Source organism: Muntiacus reevesi, chromosome 1 (assembly GCF_963930625.1).
Source record: "Muntiacus reevesi chromosome 1, mMunRee1.1, whole genome shotgun sequence".
Taxonomy (NCBI): domain Eukaryota; kingdom Metazoa; phylum Chordata; class Mammalia; order Artiodactyla; family Cervidae; genus Muntiacus; species Muntiacus reevesi.
The window spans coordinates 218305539-218323284 of NC_089249.1; the positions used below are offsets into that span (position 1 = coordinate 218305539).

The 17746-nt window shown below is 41.3% G+C and overlaps 1 protein-coding gene across 1 annotated transcript; it reads right to left on the reverse strand.

Annotated features, from left to right (window-relative positions):
• Nucleotides 1-1273: 1273 nt before the first annotated feature.
• On the reverse strand, nucleotides 1274-14098 carry LOC136156020 (T-cell-specific guanine nucleotide triphosphate-binding protein 2-like). Its single transcript, XM_065918364.1, has 2 exons — nucleotides 13930-14098; nucleotides 1274-2814 (listed from the first exon to the last, which is right to left on the reverse strand). The coding sequence occupies exon 2, from the start codon at nucleotides 2794-2796 to the stop codon at nucleotides 1552-1554; it is 1245 nt and encodes a 414-aa protein (XP_065774436.1). The 5' UTR covers nucleotides 2797-2814; nucleotides 13930-14098; the 3' UTR covers nucleotides 1274-1551.
• Between the last annotated feature and the right edge of the window lie 3648 nt (nucleotides 14099-17746).

Sequence of the window (17746 nt, forward strand, 5' to 3'; positions counted from 1 at the left end):
GATTCATTAACCCTTCCTGTCTCATCTGGGAAGAGGGAACTTTGAAAATAAAAATCACAGATGTAAATATTTGATAACTCTTGTTTTGTAGCAAGGGTGTTTTCACAGGGACCCACAAAAGATTCATTTGATTTGTCCTTTACAATATTGTTGGAAGGCCCCTGAAATGGAGTAAAAAGTCCAGGGACCTTGGAAAGTCATGACTTCTGGAGGAGAAGATTGTATGAGTCCCTGTGTTGGCCACATCTGATTGACAAGATGAGGTAGAGGTAGAAGGAGGATTTCCTCAGTATCCATGCTCTTTATAAGGACAGATGAGGTCTAGGGGCAAGTTGACAAACAGACTGTATTCTGAGAGTGTAAATACTGTGCAGGGATGTACATTAAGAATTGAGGAACAAAAGAATTTTTAAAATCAATGTGTCCATAACAGAAGGTCACAAGCTCCTTCCCTTTTAACATTTCACATACCTATTAAATATGGGACAGCACCCACAGTGATCTCCTTCATCCCCCACTGACTGCATCCTCTCCTGAGCAGTGGGGGAGCATGGAGGAGTAAAGTTATAGTGGGCTACTCATGCCCTCTTCCACATCTCAGTGCCCTCCACCCTCTGAGAGGACCTCCAGAATATGGGAATTTGAGGGATGACTCTCATCATGTACATATCTTACTCAGTACAGGGTCTATCCTATACCAGTGATGGAAGAAGGAAGAAAAGTCACATATATGATTACAATTACTATAACATCAGGAATGAGAATCCCTAAGACTGAGATAGGTGATGTTGATGTGTGCTAGGTCGTATTTCAGAAGTTTGATATATAATTTGGTGAGTGAAAAATGCACTCATTTTCTCTCTTCTGTCAGTTTACTTATTTTTTGCTTTCCTTCCTAATTCATTTTTACTCTTTCATATCTCTTATCCCTCATATTGTCTTGTTAGCCCAGTGTTGAAAAAGTTCTGGAAATATAAACCCTGAGTTGGTTTCATTCCCCCTAGTCCTCAGGAATATCTGAAAATATGACATTCTATACCCTTTCTCTAATCCTCTCTCAACTACTTCTCCTATGTAATTCTCTAAACTCTTCACTTGACCATGTTCCCAAATGTGTGTATTTTCCCTCATTTTCATGAGAAGGACATTGAGATGATAATGTCCTAATGATGATAATGATAGCAGGGGATCATAATTCATAAAAATCCAATGGATAACAGTCATCCTCATTGTTGCCAAAATTTTATTATCTGAATAAATCATGCAAAAGAAAATTACTTCATAACACTGGAAGAGTAATGAAAGGTACATGGTATATTTCTATCATGATTCAAGGAAAACAGCTCAGAGAGTACAGTAAACAGGCTATGGTCAAATTCCCTTGTAGAGCAGTAAAGTATCAATGTGGAGCAATGGCCTTATTCTAACAGAGAGAAAATATTTTCAAATTGGGAAGCATTGGTCTTGGTGGTATGTAGAAGATCCTGGCCCACTCAGAGAACACAACGTGTGAGGTTCACTTGTTATTCACAGTGGCAACTCCACCCGTCTCTACTTCATCTCCTCAATCTTAGCCAAGACTCTTTTAGCATCTTCCGCCACTGTATCAATGAATTTCAAATGTAGAAAGTAGACTTTGTAAAATTGGAAAACAGAAGACTGGGGGAGCCCAGTAATTGAGAAAATGATTTCAGCAAACTTCTTGACATTGGCTATTGTACTGTCATCCTCCACAAGTGAGTTGAAATCTGTGGATTTCATGAGGCTGGTGATCTCTTGCTCAGATGTGCCCAGCTCCTGGGCAATCTGACTGACCGAGTCCTCATCCAAACCAAAATGGCCTTGATAAAGTTTCAAGCACTCTTCCTGTTCAGACAAGTTAAAGACACAGCAGAGAGGCATAATGGGGAAGAAGGCCAAAATGGCTGCCTTGAAGGCTTGCAGCCAGACCTTCTCCTTGATTATATCTCTTTTCATCTCGATGAAAGACTCAGATAGATTTGGCAACAAGAGGACAGAGGTGTAGCGCTTTTCATCAGGGAGCTCCTGCAGCACCGTCTCTTGCAGTTTTAGGAAATCAAACTTCTTCGGCTCAAAGTTGGACACCAGGAAGACAGTCGGTTCAGATACAATTCTGCTGAGATTGATCAGGCAGTTGTCTCGGATTTGCTGAAGGACTGTCTCCTTTTTGAAAGATCTGGGTTTGCTTTTCTTTTCATTATATAAATCACTATCCACCTTGGTTCTCACAAAGTAGAATTTTTTTCCGTTCTCCTGAATTTCTTGGGCCAGCAAAGCATCATTTGAGCTAAATCGTGAGGAAGAAATAATGATGAAAAAGTCATATTTATCATCTCCCACTAATTCTTGATAAGGGTTTGAAAGGGATTTGGGGGTCCCAGTTCCAGGCAGGTCCCAGAAGGTCACGTGGGGACACTTTGGATGTGGATAGGGAGTTTTCTTTGTGGTGGTTGGCACAACTCCAACAGAAGCAGATCCAGTCTCTTCATGACCAATTCCTCGCAAGACGTTGATGAAACTGGACTTACCAGAACCAGATTGCCCAATCACAGCCACATTCAGGGTAGCATTCTTGGATCTCTGAAGTGATCTCTCAATCTCGTCAGTCGCCTCTTTCAGTTGCCCCTTCTCAATGCCTTTTACAATACGTTCAAGGCTTACCTGAGAGAGGATCCCCCCCAGTCTACCGACTAATGTTTTGTACCAAGACCGAAATTTTGAGGCCTGTTGTTTCATATCATTTTTCTCCATGGGATGTAAAAGGAGTGGATCCATGCCAGTTAACTGAATAATCTGTGGAAAAGAAGAGAGAATAAGGAGGTAAGGTGAATGAAATAACAGAACAGACATAGAGTTAGCTGAGAAAACACACTGGTCTTAACAGACCAGTCCCATCTCTCGTGCAGACTCATGTCTCTACAGTTAAATTATTTTCTCTGATGACTTATTTTATTGAAGTATAGTTGATTTATAACATTGTGTTAGTTTCTGGTGTACAGCAAAGTGATCCAGGTACATATATATGGATTTCTAGGTGGCTCAGTTGTGAAGAATCTGCCTGCCAAATCAGAAGACACAGGAGGCATGGGTTCTATCACTGAGTCGGGGAGAACTCCTAGAGGAGTAAATGGCAACCTACTCCAGTGTTCTGGTCAGGAAAATCCCATTGGCAGAGGATCCTGGGGGGCTACAGTCCATGGGGTTGCAAAGAGTTGAACACAACTTAGCGACTGAACAACAACAGCAATTAATAGTTTATGTCAGCTAGTGGCAAATTTCTAATTTATCCCTCTCCTCTCTGCCCCCTTTGGTAAGCATTAGTTTGTTTTCTATGTCTGTGAGTTTGTTACTGTTTTGCAAATAAGTTCATTTGTATCATATTTTAGATTCCATGGGTAAGTGATATCATATGACATTCATCTTTCTCTTTCTGACCTAGTTCAATTAGTGTGGTAATATCTAGGTCCATCCATGTTGCTGCAAATTGCATTTGGTCATTCTTTTATGGCTGAGTAGTATCTCTTGATAACTATTGTTTCCACCATTGCAGAAGACACTGCCTATTTTCTATGCTGATAATTTATATGTCCAAAGATCCAGGACAGTGTGGAAGACAGAATAATGGTTCCTAAGATGTCCACATTGTGAAATCCATAACTTGGGAGTGTGCTACTTTACATAGCAAAAAGCACATTTTACTCGACATTAGTTTTTAATTCCACTGCTAGACAAAGCCTGATGTTTAACCTGTCCATGTTTGATTATTGCAGGTAAAAATATCATCTAAAAATTTGAGGGCAAGAATAAAGGCTTAGTGTATTCAGCAGTTTTTGAAGGTAATTAAGTTAATGATGCTCAGATGAGAAGATTATCTTGGCTTATCCAACTGGGCTACATATAATCACAGGAATCACAGGCAAGATGGAGGCAGGGCCAAGTGCTGAAAAGAAGATAGGATAATAGAGCAGAGGTTGGAGTGAAGATCTAGGAAGATGGAGGAAAGGCAATGAGCCAAGGAATGTCAGGCAACTTCTAGAGGCTGAAGTAGACAAGAAAATGGATTATCTCCTGGAGCCTCCAGATAGAACAGGCCCTGCTGACACTTTGATTGTAGCTCCTTAAGATTCATTTTGACTGCTCACTTCCAGATCTATAATAGAATTAATTTGTAACACAGCAAGGGGAAACTAATATAGACAGTCTATACTGTCATGACCCCTGAATAGAGAGACCAGCACCTTTCCATTCTGCAGGAAGAATCACTTAGGTCAAGATGTTAGTGAGCACAGAAGGCTTCCAGAAGGACCTCATTTCCAATAACCTGCAGCAAATCAGGATGGGACCTAGCCTGTGGGAGTGGCAGGAAGCAGAGCCAAGAGTATGTCCTGGTGACCGCCAGGACATATGTTCCATAACATGTGTTATAAAACCTGTTTCCCGTATGTCTTGGAGAACAACCAAAAACACAGTCATGGTGGTATAGCTGCCCAGTGGGAGCCTGGTATCTCTTTACCTCACTCCATGGGCCGATATGGGTAGAATATAAACTGTGTAACAAGAAGTCGTAGAGGAAGTAAATAAGAGCTCTAATTTTCCCTACCCCATTCAACACAGTTTTGAAACATGGGTATCTGCTTAAACCGAGGTAATTTAAAGAAGTTATTAATATTATATCAATGGAGTCTCCTATCATTTACTGTGAGCAAGGGCAGTTATATCAGGAAAGTGTGATTTAAGAAATATTTATACACATAAGGTTTATTTTAACTAATGACTTATGAAGGAAGTGAGCAGATGTTACTGCTAGTTGAATGAATACTCAGGAAGAGATACAATTATAGTTCAAGAATATTGAAATGAATGTCAAAGTGAGACAAGAGTACTGTTTTCTAAGGAGAAGGTGGGAAGTCTATTGACCTGCAATAGACAGATTTTACATATGTCTGCTGGTCTCATAAATTCACAGGGGAAATTAATGCTCAAAGTGATTGTATTAGTAAATGGACCCTTGCAAGTTGCCTGGGTCATGTAGGCAGAGCCATCACGAATGGATTAGTGCCCTCATAAAGGAGATCTCCGAGATCTAGCTTAACCCTTCTGTCACATGACTTTATAGAAAAGGCACCCACCTAGGAAGTGTGCTCTTATCAGACACCTAATCTATAGTTGCCTTGATCTTGGTTTCCAATTGTAGAAAAATAAGATAAATTTTTTTTTTTTTAAATAGAGAACCCAGTCTGTGGTATTTTGTCATAGCCTGCATGGATTAAGAAAATGGCAGAGAAAGAATTACTTTTCATTCCTCCTAATTATCAAAAGTCAGAGAGATTTAAATAGCTCTATGGTAATAAGGCTAGAATCAGAAAACTCTCAATGTGCATCAAACATTGCATAATTTACCATTGGTGAAAGCAGTAAACATTCTCTTGTTCCAAATTTTCTTATAACTTTTTCAATTTAAAAAAAGGAGAAGAAGATGGGACTTCAGCTCTCTACCAGCCACCCCTGCCCTCCGTCCCTTAAGCACAAAGCCAGAATTGGCCACTGCAGATATACAGTAAGCTCACTCACCAGCTCTAGAGAGAAAACAGATTTCCTAAGACAGAGGGCAGATCCAAATGTTTCCATTAAAACAGCAGATGCTGCACAGGAACACTTCCCAGAACTTAAGTTTTTACCAGGGAATGCAATCAGAGTGTGCTTCTGTGCTCACTGTAAAGAACAAGGATTGGCAAGTCTCTGTGCTCCCTGGGTAATGAGGCCCAAATGGGAGGCATCAGGAAATGTCTAACCTAAGCGTCTCTCTCAGGAAGAATGTGAGCAAACTCTGGGAGATAGTGGAGGACAGAGGAGCCTGTCATACTGCAGTCCATGGGGTTGCAAAGATTCAGGCACGACCTCATGACTAAACAGCAACAGGAAGATGTGGTTGATATTTTAGAACTCACATTTTGAGAAAAAATGGGAGGAACTTCCATACCATGTATGGTATATTTTCAGTATATTTTATACATCATGAAAATAAACAAAGCATATTTTATACTGCACTTCGGTGCCAGAATAGAGATAAACCAACTGACCCTCAGAACACAACATTGATCTTTATGTTTGCCTCAAGCATGTGTGGAATTGTGTTTAATAGGAGACATATATGGCACATCAGTGAGAAAAGTAGGTACTGTGCAGTAATGGAGCTGGACAAATTGGTTATCCTGGTTACCATATGGAGAATGTTACTGATTCTCTACTTCTATCACTACTGATAATCAACTCTAGAAGGAGAGTAAAGACTGAAATTTCAAATGGAAAACTCTAGAAGAAAACTGATCTTAGGGTAAAAAAATTTCTTAAACAAGATACCCAGATGATAGCTCTATAAAAAAGATTGACAAATGAAGTGACTTAGACTACATTAAAATGAAAAGCTTTTCATAAAAAGAAATGCTTAAGGGGGGTAAAAATTTCTTTAGACACATGGAGAAGATATTTGCACAAACATGTTAGACTAAAAATCAATGCAAAGAAGATATTTTTAAAATGATAGAAACACGAGAAAGCAAGACAATCTAGTATGGAAGTAGAAGAGAGGAATAAAGGGATCTTTCTCAGAAAAAGAAAAAAGTAAAAACACATGTGATCTGTAAGCACACAGAAACTTTAACAGCCTCCTTAATAACGAGGCAGATGCAAATCTGTGCACAATGAGATGACAGTGTATATCAATTCAGTTGGAAAATTCAGAAAGTTTGACAACACTGAGTATTAGGGTCTCTGAATCTTTGAAAAACCAGTATGGATAAATTTTATAAACTTATACATTCATGTACTTTGTGACCCAGCATCTCCGCTCCTAAGATGGTACTGAGGGTCAGTGTGCAAAAAGTACAGGTGATATGTAAAAAGTGTTCCTGATAGCAGTCTTCATATTGACAGAGAATGGATAAATAAATTGAGTTCTACAGCACTGAAAAGAATGATCCATTGTTACGCTGTTGCTGCTGCTGCTAAGTCGCTTCAGTTGCATCCAACTCTGTGCAACCCCATAGACAGCAGCCCAATATGCTCCTCTGGCCCTGGGATTCTCCAGGCAAGAACACTGGAGTGGGTGGCCATTTCCTTCTCCAATGCATGAAAGTGAAAAGTGAAAGTGAAATCACTCAGCGGTGCCTGACTAATTTGAAAAGACCCCAATGCTGTAAAAGATTGAAGGCAGGAGAAGAAGACGACAGAGGATGTGATGGTTGGATGGCATCAACCACTCGATGGACAAGAGTTTGAGTCAGCTCCGGGAGATGGTGATAGACAGGGAAGCCTGTCGTGCTACAGTCCACGGGGTGGCAAAGAGTCGGACATGACTGAGAGACTGAACTGAACTGACGATCTAGCAGCCCCACTCCTGGGCAACTATCTGGAGAAAACCATAAATCAAAAAGATCCATGCACCCCAATGTTCATTGCAGTACTATTTATAACAGCGAGGTCTTGGAAGCAACCTAAATGTCCCTCAACAGAGGAAAAGAAGATGTTGTATGTACAATCTATGGACTATTACTCTGCCATCAAAGAGCAAAATAATGTTTTTGCAACAACATGAATGCAGATAGAGATGATCATACTCAGCAAAGTCAGAAAACAAAAGACAAATACCATACCTATCTCTTATATGTGGAACCTAAAGTATGGTGCAAATGAGCCTGTCTATGGAACAGAAACTGATTCACAAACATAGAGAACAGACTTGTGGCTGCCATGGGGAGGGGGCAGGGTAAGGAAGTATTGGGAATTTGGGATTAACAGATGTAAACTATTATATATAGGATGGATAAGCAGCAAGGTGCTATTATATGGCACAGGGAACTATATTCAATATCCTATGATAAATCCTAACTGGAAAGTATGAATAAAAAAAGTCTATATGTATATAACTGTCATTTTTCTGTACAGTAGAGATTGGAGAAACATTGTAAATCAACTAGATGTCAATAAAAAGCTAAATTAAAATTAGTTAACTAAATAACTAATAAGGATCTATTGTATAGCACAGGGAATGCTACTCAATACTCTGCAATGGTCTATACGGGAAAAACAATCTAATAAAGAGTGAATATACATTAAAGTCATAACAGATGAACTATGCTGTACACATGAAACTAACACAGAACTGGAAATCAATAAAAAATTTTAAAAGGTAGCATATCCTTAAATATATTCTCAAGAAAACATAACAAAATATAGTTTAGGCAGGCATATTAAGTGATAATATAACAAGTGAAACAAAGTTATCAAACACACACTTTATGACGTTGTTACCCAAGGGCTGGTGTCAGGGCATGGCGTAAAAAGAAGCATACACGTAGGCATAGTTATTGAAGGTGTTCTGTTTCTTGGAATGGTTGTACAGTGTGTAGGTGATAAAGGATTTTAAATAAGAAAATATCTCAGTTCTTTGCAAATTGATGCTGCATATATTCTTTCATCTGTAGTCATGAACCTCTCCCTCCTTCCCTAGTTTGGGAATATTCTGTCTGACATAGAGACAATCGAGGTTATGATGGAAAAAGGAAAACTGAGAAATGCTTAAAGGAGGTGGAGGGGACAGGAGAGATTGGCATTCTAGGAAGAACAAACTGCAAGGCAAAGATGAAAACTGACAATGAACGTGACAACTAGCCATGGATTCAGATGAATACACACAGACACCGAATTAAAGACCTCAGTATTAAAAAGACTGTTCGGGTTTCCTCAGGGCTGGGCTGGTCCTTATTTTGAGGGTCACTCCAACTCTCACGCCCCGTATGATAGACTCTGGTATGGAGTGGCCTTTTCTCAGTGGGCTGGGGCATGATGTCCCTGAATTCACACCTCACACTCAATAGTCAGACTTTGTAGCCCTAGGTCGACTAAGATTACATAAATCTTCCTAAGGACAAGAGATGGCACAACTTGTCAGGGGCACTCCTGGGCACCTACAGAGTCGAACTGTTCCTCGGACACAAGCACTGCTTCTGCTTCTCCAGGAGGAACTCCTGACAGGCCCGACTGGAGGTCTGTGAGCCTCTGCAAAGATGCCTTCTGCCCACACAGAGGAGGAATCCAAAGTAGAATCTGGGCCGAGTCCACAAGAGACATACCAAGGTTGCTTGCTGACTGCACTGGAGAGTCACATTTTGGAAAGTTTTCTATGTTTGGATTCCACATTCAAGGCGAATCTGGCCATTAAATGCCTGAAATGGTTTGGGACTGGGTTCAGAGGAATTCACAGGGTCCAGGAAGGAAAGCAGATTCAGCTTCTTTTGCTCGTACCACCTCCTTTCATGTTCCCCCACCTTTCAGCAAACACTTAACCCATAAGATGCTTAAATATCATCCATTCACAACCATATCTGGGCAGGTTGGAGAGTGGACCATGAGGCCGAGTGCCAGGCCTCCAGTTTAGACCAGACTAGGCTCGCGCATTCAGGTAAGAAAAGCAGGGAACGGGAGCAAAGGGTAGAATATTGTGTCAGTCTGAGTGTGGGCTGGAAAAGAGCTTCCAGACTCAGAGTATTGCAGGAGGAAGTGAGTGTATTAAGAACAACGAGCACTGCATATATGTGCCACAACTTCTTTATCGATTCATGTGTTGGTGGACATTTAGGTTGCTTCCATGTCCTAGCTATTGTAGATAGTGTTGCAATGAATGTTGGTACATGTGTCTTTCTCAGTTATGATTTTCTCAGAGTATAGGGCCAGTAGTGGGAGTTTTGGGTCACATGGTAGTTGATGGGGCTTCCCAGGTGCTGCTAATTGTAAAGAACCTGCCTGCCAATGCAGAGAAATAAGAGATGCAGGTTCAGTTCCTGGGTCAGGAAAATCCCCTGGAGGAGGGCAGGGCAATCCACTCCAGAATTCTTGCCTGGAGAATCCCATGAACAGGGGAGCCTGGCAGGCTACAGTCCATAGGGTTGCAAAAAGTCAAACATAACTAAAGCAACTTAACACACATGCATGGTAGTTTGACTCCTATTTGTTTGAAGGAATCTCCATACTGTTCTCCATTGTGCTTGTATCCATTTCCATTCTCACCAACAGTGCAAGAGAGTTCCCTCTTCTCCATACCCTCTCCATGCATTTTTATGGCTGAGCCATAACAGAGAAGACAATGGCACCCCACTCCAGTACTCTTGCCTGGAAAATCCCATGGATGGAGGAGCCTGGGAGGCTGCAGTCCATGGGGTCACGAAGAGTCAGACATGACTGAGCAACTTCCCTTCACTTTTCACTTTTATGCATTGGATAAGGAAATGGCAACCCACTCCAGTGTTCTTGCCTGGAGAATCCCAGGAATGGGGTCACACAGAGTTGGACACGACTGAAGTGACTTAGCGGTAGCAGTACCAATCAGCCATAAAGAGGAACTCATCAGAAGCCAGTTCTAATGTGTGAATGAACCTAGAGCCTGTATAATGATACAGAGTGAAGTAAGTGAGAAAGAGAAAACAACCATTGTATGTTAATGTGTATATATGGAGTCTAGTAAGAGAGTACCGATGAACCTGTTTGCAGGGCAGCAGTGGAGATGCAGACATAGAGAACAGACTTGTGGACACAACAGGAAGGAGGGGGTGGGACAAATGAAGGGAGTAGCATTGAAGCATATACTTTACCATAGGTGAAAAAGATAACCAGTGGGAATTTGATGTATGATGCAGGGAGTTCAAAGCTGGTGTTCTGTGACAATCTAGAGGGTTGGAATTGGGTGGGAGGCGGGAGGGTGGCTTAAGGGAGTGGGGATATATGTATACCTATGGCTGATCCATGTTGATGTATGGAAGTAATTAATATAATATTATAAGGTAATTACTTTCCAATTAAAAATAAATTAATTAATTTTAAAATGAAAGTTACTCTGGACACCTGCTTCTAAATGACATAGAAGTATCTTTTATTTAGAATTAAATCTTCTGATTCAGACCACAAATTCAGCAACCATGGGACTACCATTTCTTGTCTGGGATTTGCAGCTGCGCATTTCAGCTATGGTCCGGCACAGGGGTGTTCTCTTTTATTAATAATAAAAGAAAAAAGAACAAGAGAGGTAATGTGGGTGCTGTGAGCACAGCGGGCTGACCTCCTGACAGTCAAGGGATACAATGGGACAGCGTTAGAACAGCAGGCAGGCTCAAGGGAGAACTGACAGTTTTGGTGGGTTAGGAGCCTATCTTTATGGCCTCAAGACAAAGAAAAATACTGCTGGAAGGGTGGCATTAGGTGATTGGTTAGGGTGCTAGAGAGTGAGTCCTGGGTCGGGCATTCTGCCTCATTTGTGGTCAGGAAGTTGGCCTGTAAGGATCAGAGCGGACTTTGGCAATGGTTACACGGGGATCAGTCAGTTTTGGAGATGACCTTGATTCTGGGCTTTACTCCTGTGACATTTGTGTAAGGCTTCCCACCTTTGGCCTTGGGAGAGGACTCCAGAGAGGATGGGCATCAAAAGAGTTGCTTAGAGCCCTCCGGCTATGGTGTGGACCAGCAGTTTTCAGCCTCATTTTATTCAGAAAACCCTCTGCAAGCGGTTTAACTATAAAAGCAGTTGCTCAAGTAGGAAATGGGTGGGGTCTGTGAATTACTCTGCAAATGTCTGTTAAGATTTTCAGTGGCAGTGGCAACGGTTCTGTGGTGACGGACATGGCTAGACTTCTAATAGTTTCGTCTCCTTTGGGCATAACATGTTCAAGGGGAGGCAGGTATATCTGGACATCAATACGGTCTCTGAAATTCAGAGGCAAAGTACACTGCTCCTGGTTTTCACAGGCAAAGAATGGCTCAGAAAATATCCTGTCTCTTGGTCCCAACCTGGTAGACAAAATTCCAAACCGTCTAATAAACCATCTCCAGATGGCTATGGAGTTGAAATCTCAAGTGCCCTGGTTCAGTCCCTCCTCCAACTGAGGCAATTGCTTCAGGGAGAGGAAAAGAGGCAGCTTCTCCTCTCTTTCTTTCTTCCCCTGACCCCATTATAAGAATAGGAGCTGCCTGAGAGATGACACTAGCATCATGGATCTTAGCCTGGAAGCAGGGCATTTAAACGTTTCAAAAACATGTGACTTTTAAGGGATACAAAGGAAGGAACTTTAAGCAATGGGAAGACATTCTGTTTCAAGGTAAAAGAAAAATAAGATGAATGACCAGTGTAGGGGAGCAACATTACCACCCCAAAATGTTTCTCCGGTATTAGGATTAGTTTAGGTTCTTTATTTTTCAGAAACAGAACGCTCAGGAAGTTTTCATTTTTACCTCCCTCTAGCTGCTTAAAAGCAGTTAGATAGGGGGCTTCCTCCAAGAAAGGAGCTATCACCAGAGGTAACTGAAACCAATATGAGCTGGGCATAGTAGGCTGGGAAATTTTCCAAGGCCTATGTGCTCACATTCCCACTGTCTCTACATGGTAAAACAACTTGTTTACCAAACTTTCACTCTTTCCATTACTATGTGCATTGTCTTCCTCACTTTTGAAATACTAGATCACTAAACCCACCAACTTTGCTCAGAATGAATACATTCTGATTGCCTGATTGCCTCTACATCTCATACACTTCTAGAGCCACCACCCTTACCTATGTTTAGCAATTGTATTTGCTTTCTTCCACCCCCCTGTTGATCTATCTCATGCCAATTTAATTCTTAGACCAACTACAAGAACCTAGAAAGGTAGAGGAAAAATTTTGTGCGCCCAAATTATTTTTTTTAAACTAAAGCAGTTTAAAAACTGTGGCTGACCAAACTTGTTTTGTTTGCACCTCCCCACCCCAAACCCAGATCTAAGATTGGGTGTGTCTATGTTGTAAGGGAACAAACTATGCTGCCCCAAATGTGTCTGCTTGGTGTTAGTGTTATTTAGAATAATTAATTTTAAGAAACCAAAGACTCAAGAAGAGCTTTTACCTTCCGCTTAACTGCCTTAAAGAATTTAGATAAAGAATTTCCTAATCTAGGAAGAAGAGCTATCACCAGAGATACCTACAGACTATGAGCTAGGTAGAGTAGACTTGGGGAAACTTAGCAAGGCCTATTTGATCAAAGCCTTCTCTGTTTCCCATTGCTTTCAGCCTGGCATGGCAAACATTTGCCAAACATTTGTTTCTGTACCTCTCTAAAACTGATTTTCCCCTTTGAAGTCCTAGGCTCCTACCTTTCTCCTGAAATCCAAATGGCATATAAGCATCGATTGCCTGAATGTCTTTGTGCTATATATTATGAAGTCCCCAAGCATAGACAATTACATTTGTTTTTTCCTCATATTACTCTGTCTCATGTCATTTTAGTTATAAGACCAGCTCAATGCACTCACAAGAGAAGAGAATTATTGCCTCCCCTCAAACAGGCTCAGTCCTGATGCTGCTCCACAGACATTCACCATTTAGGTTTTCTTACCCTGTCCCATGTTGTCCAGCATCACCTCTGTGCTGAAGGTGCTGAAGTCTTCCCTAACCTCATTCACAAATACCCCACTGTTTACACCACATCTCCCACTTGTGTGTCTAGGATGATCTTATAACTGAACAAGGCCAGGCCTAACTCAAGTCCCCATCCCTTTCCTTCCATAGTCTTCTCCCTTCCAGGTAATGTCAGTGCCACGCTTTGTTTGCACATGGGGTCACCGACATACCTGTCTTTCTCTTATCTCATACCTACAATCCTGTGACCTCCCCAAGTCTATCTGGAATCCAGTTACTCTGCTTATTTCCATCATCGTTGCCCTAGCCCTGGGCAGTTCTCAGCTTGTCACTCACTCTCTTGGCCATCTGAGAAGGATGACCAGGTCTTCCGCACCAATTCTCAGCTCTCCACCAGCCAGTTCTGCCCTTCAGGCCTCCAAGCAAAAGGCCAGCATCCCATCACTTCAGTGCAAGGAGCTTGCTCACTTACCAGTCAAAAGAGAAAAGATGTTTCTGGTCAGAGCTCAGATCTGAGAGTTTCCACTAAGCGAGCAGAAAATGCAGTCTGGTGAATTGCTCCCTGCAGCCCCCAGCACAGGGACACTCCAGAGAACTGTCCTTGTCCAGGCAAATGCAGACAGAGTAGACAGCAAGGACAGGCAAACCTGTAGCCTGCCTGGGAAATGACGAGCAGGATGGGAGGCAGTAGAGAATATAAGAGCCTCTGGTTTCAGCACTTCCTTTGTGGGGAAGAAAAAAAGATGATAGTTGATAATGCACATTTCTAGGAAATGAAAATGAAACCATAGCAATCATGTTTACATCTTTCTCTATAGCAGAAATATTTCCCAGAAAAGAAAAATACAAGAGTGTAACTCTAGGAAGCTCAGTGAGTAAGGAGAGTGCCCAGGGGTACGAGGGGTGAGAAAGGGCAGGTTTCCAAGGACCCTGGGAGGTTACCTAATGAAAACACCCAAGGGAGCACAAGGGGCAGGGAGTGAGGAAAGCTGTGAGCAACTTCTCAAAGCTTCCAGTGAATGAGCGAGAAACATTTCTCTAACTTTTCTCTGTCGTTATGTTTTTTCTTAATTTTAAATTTTATATTGGTGTATACCCAATTAACAATGTTGCGGTAGTTTCAGGTACACAGCAAAGGGCCTCAACCATACATACACACGTACCCATTCTTCCTCATGTCCTTCTGTTCTTTTGTCATTAGGAGCCCTATACCTGACTGTCACGTGGTCAAACCTGGATGTGGATCACTCTGGTAGGTCATGGGATTCCTAAATTCATGTGGAAGAGGAAGGGGAAAATACCAAAATTTTTTAAGAAAACAGAATAAATGGGAAGGTTTGCCATACCATTTATGACATATTTTCATGTATATTTTATACATTGTAAAAACAAACAAAGTATATATTAATGCTGTACTTGGGAAGAGCAGAAGAATGAACTAACAGTCCTATAGAACACAGTACTGAGCCTTGTACCAGACTCAGGCATGTGTGGAATTCTGATGAATGGAAGAAGTGCATGGCATTTCAGTGGGTAAAGAAAGCACTGTCTAAGAAATGGAGTTTCACAAACTAGTTATCCATATGGAAAAAGGTACTGCCCCACCTTTACATCACTTTTGATAATGAACTCTGGAAGGTGGAAAGACCTAAATTTCAAGTGGAAAATTCTACAAGAAAATATAGTTGATCTTAGGGTACAGATACCCTTATGGTACAGACACCCAAGTGATAGCTATATAGTAAAGACTGACAAGTGAGGTGCCTTTGACTACATTAATAAGAAAAAATTCTGTTCATAAAAAAAAATGTTTAAGGACAGTAAAAATTAAAGAATCTCCAAAAACCTGGAGAAGATATTTGTATACATGATGTCAAATAAGGATCAATAGAAGAAAGGTATATTTTAAATTTCAGAAACCACTAAGAGCATGAGAAACAATCTAGTGTAGAAGTGGGCAAAAGACATGAACAGACCATTCTCTGAAAAAAGAGCCAAAACAAAACAAAACATGTCTGACCAATAAACACACAGATAGCTTAGCAGCCTTCTTCATAATTAGAAAAATGTAAAATGAGATGACTGTTATGCCCGATGTCCGAATCCCCGAGCGGGAAGAGAGAAGGCTTCCAAGACAATGCAACTCGCAAAAAAGGGAAGTTTATTACTGACTCGAGCCAGGGCGTTCTGCCCCACCCATCACAGTGGTGCAGGGTCAGAAAAAAGCCCCGAGCCCAAGCTGTTAGCAAATTTATAAGATATGCATAAGCAATTAGTAGCTGGCTTAAGCGGACTGGTTACATGTTTGCAAAGCAATTCTATTGGTACAGACTTTCGCGAGCTTTTTCAAACCTGGGAGTTTGCGGGCTTTTCAGCTCTCCCTTTGTTTCTTACTGGGCGCATGTTGATTGGCTGGCTCCAGGTTACCTGATGGGGGTAGGGAATCTTACCACTTCGGGGGAAGCTAAAACTTAGGTCCAGGCTGCCTGTCATGGTATTAACCCTGGCAGCCTCACAATGACAAATGCAAAATGAGATAACAAATGCAAAATGAGATAACACAGTACATCAATTCAACTGGAACAGTTAGAAGTTGGATGATATAGAGTATTAATGAAAATGTGAATCAGTAGGATCTCTGAAACATAGTTGCTGAGAATATAAATCAATATAATCACTTTGATCAATTAAAAAATAATAAACTTTAAAAGATTATAATCACTTTGAAAAAAACAATATGGCTTAATTTTATAAAAGCTGTACATTCATATACCTTGGAACACAGCATTTCCACTCCTAAGATGGCACCTAAGAGTCACTATGTGCAAATGTACAGGGAATGTAGAGCAGTGTGTTCCTAATATTGGACTTCATAATTGTGGGAAAAGAGGGTAGCCATTGAGAGAGAATGGAAAAATAAACAGAGCTCTGCAGCACTGAAAGGATTTGAGTCATAGCTTAAACATAGATAAATAAATATTAGTAACATAATGTTGAGTTTTAAGATTTAGAACCAGTGTTTGCTATTGTTCAGTTGCTAAACAACAAAGAGTCACTGAGTCTTTGCTACCCCATGGACTATAGCCAACCAGGCTCCTCTGTCCATGGGATTTTCCAAGCAAGAATACTGAAGTGGGTTACCATTTCCTTCTCCAAAGGATCTTCCTGTCCCCAGGGTCAAACCCAGGTTTCCCGCATTGGGACAATAGGATTCTTTACCACTGAGCCAGCAGGGAAGCCCCAAGAACCAATATAATGCCTTTTAAATAAAACCTCAGGAGAGCTCAACAAAGTATTGCTCAGGCATGTATATGTCCATGATAACACAACAAATGAAAGAAAGGAAACACATACTTCATGAAACTGTCACCCAAGGGCTGGTGACAGGGGATGGAGTAAATAGAAATATAGGTAGGTATAGTTATTGAAGATGTTATATTTCTTGGGATGGTTGTTCAGTGTGTAGGTGGTCATTATATAAGTCTGGGCCCACTGAAATAGCTCTTTTCAAATGCATTTCAGCTATCTGAGACCAGTACTCTGCATTTTTCACATCCCCTCAAGCGCCTCACCGTAGGGAGTGGCAGCAACCTGAAGGCTGCATGATAGCAGGTATTGTTCTTCCTGGGCATCTTCTGGGCTCAGAAATTCACACCTGGAGGGCTGGAATCGCTGATGGTTGGGACATCCTTGTTTACTGATATTGCAGGAAATGCTCTATTTCTCAGTTGTCAGTCAGGAATCTCTCCCTCCTGCCATAGTTTAGTGATATCAGAGAAATACGCTGTCTGACATTCAGAGACAATCAGTTCTATGATGGAAGAAAGACTGAGAAATCATTGAAGGAGGAGGTGGAGACAAGAGAGCCTGGCATTCTAGGCAGAAAGAAATGCAAGGCAAAGATACAAGCTCACAATTGAACCTGACAGCTACCTGTGGATGCAAATGAAAACAGTTAAACAGCCAATTAAAGACCTCAATAGTAAAATGAGAACTAGTAAAGTAAGAAAAATAAGAAAGCCAAATTATACCTTTTCCTTCTCTGGGCTGAACTTTTACAGGTAGGAGGTGTAGCTCTAAATACACATCTCACAGTCTACACCTTGTATTACTACATCCTCTGTGAGCCTTCCTTAGGACAAGAGGTGACAACATGTCATGGTCACTTCTGGGTACCTACAAAGTGGAATTGCTTGTTGGACAAAAGCAGAGCTACTGCCTCTGCAGGAGAAACTGGGTTCAAACTAGCCAGATTCAAACCTTGGATTGCAGAACCACTCTATCACCCT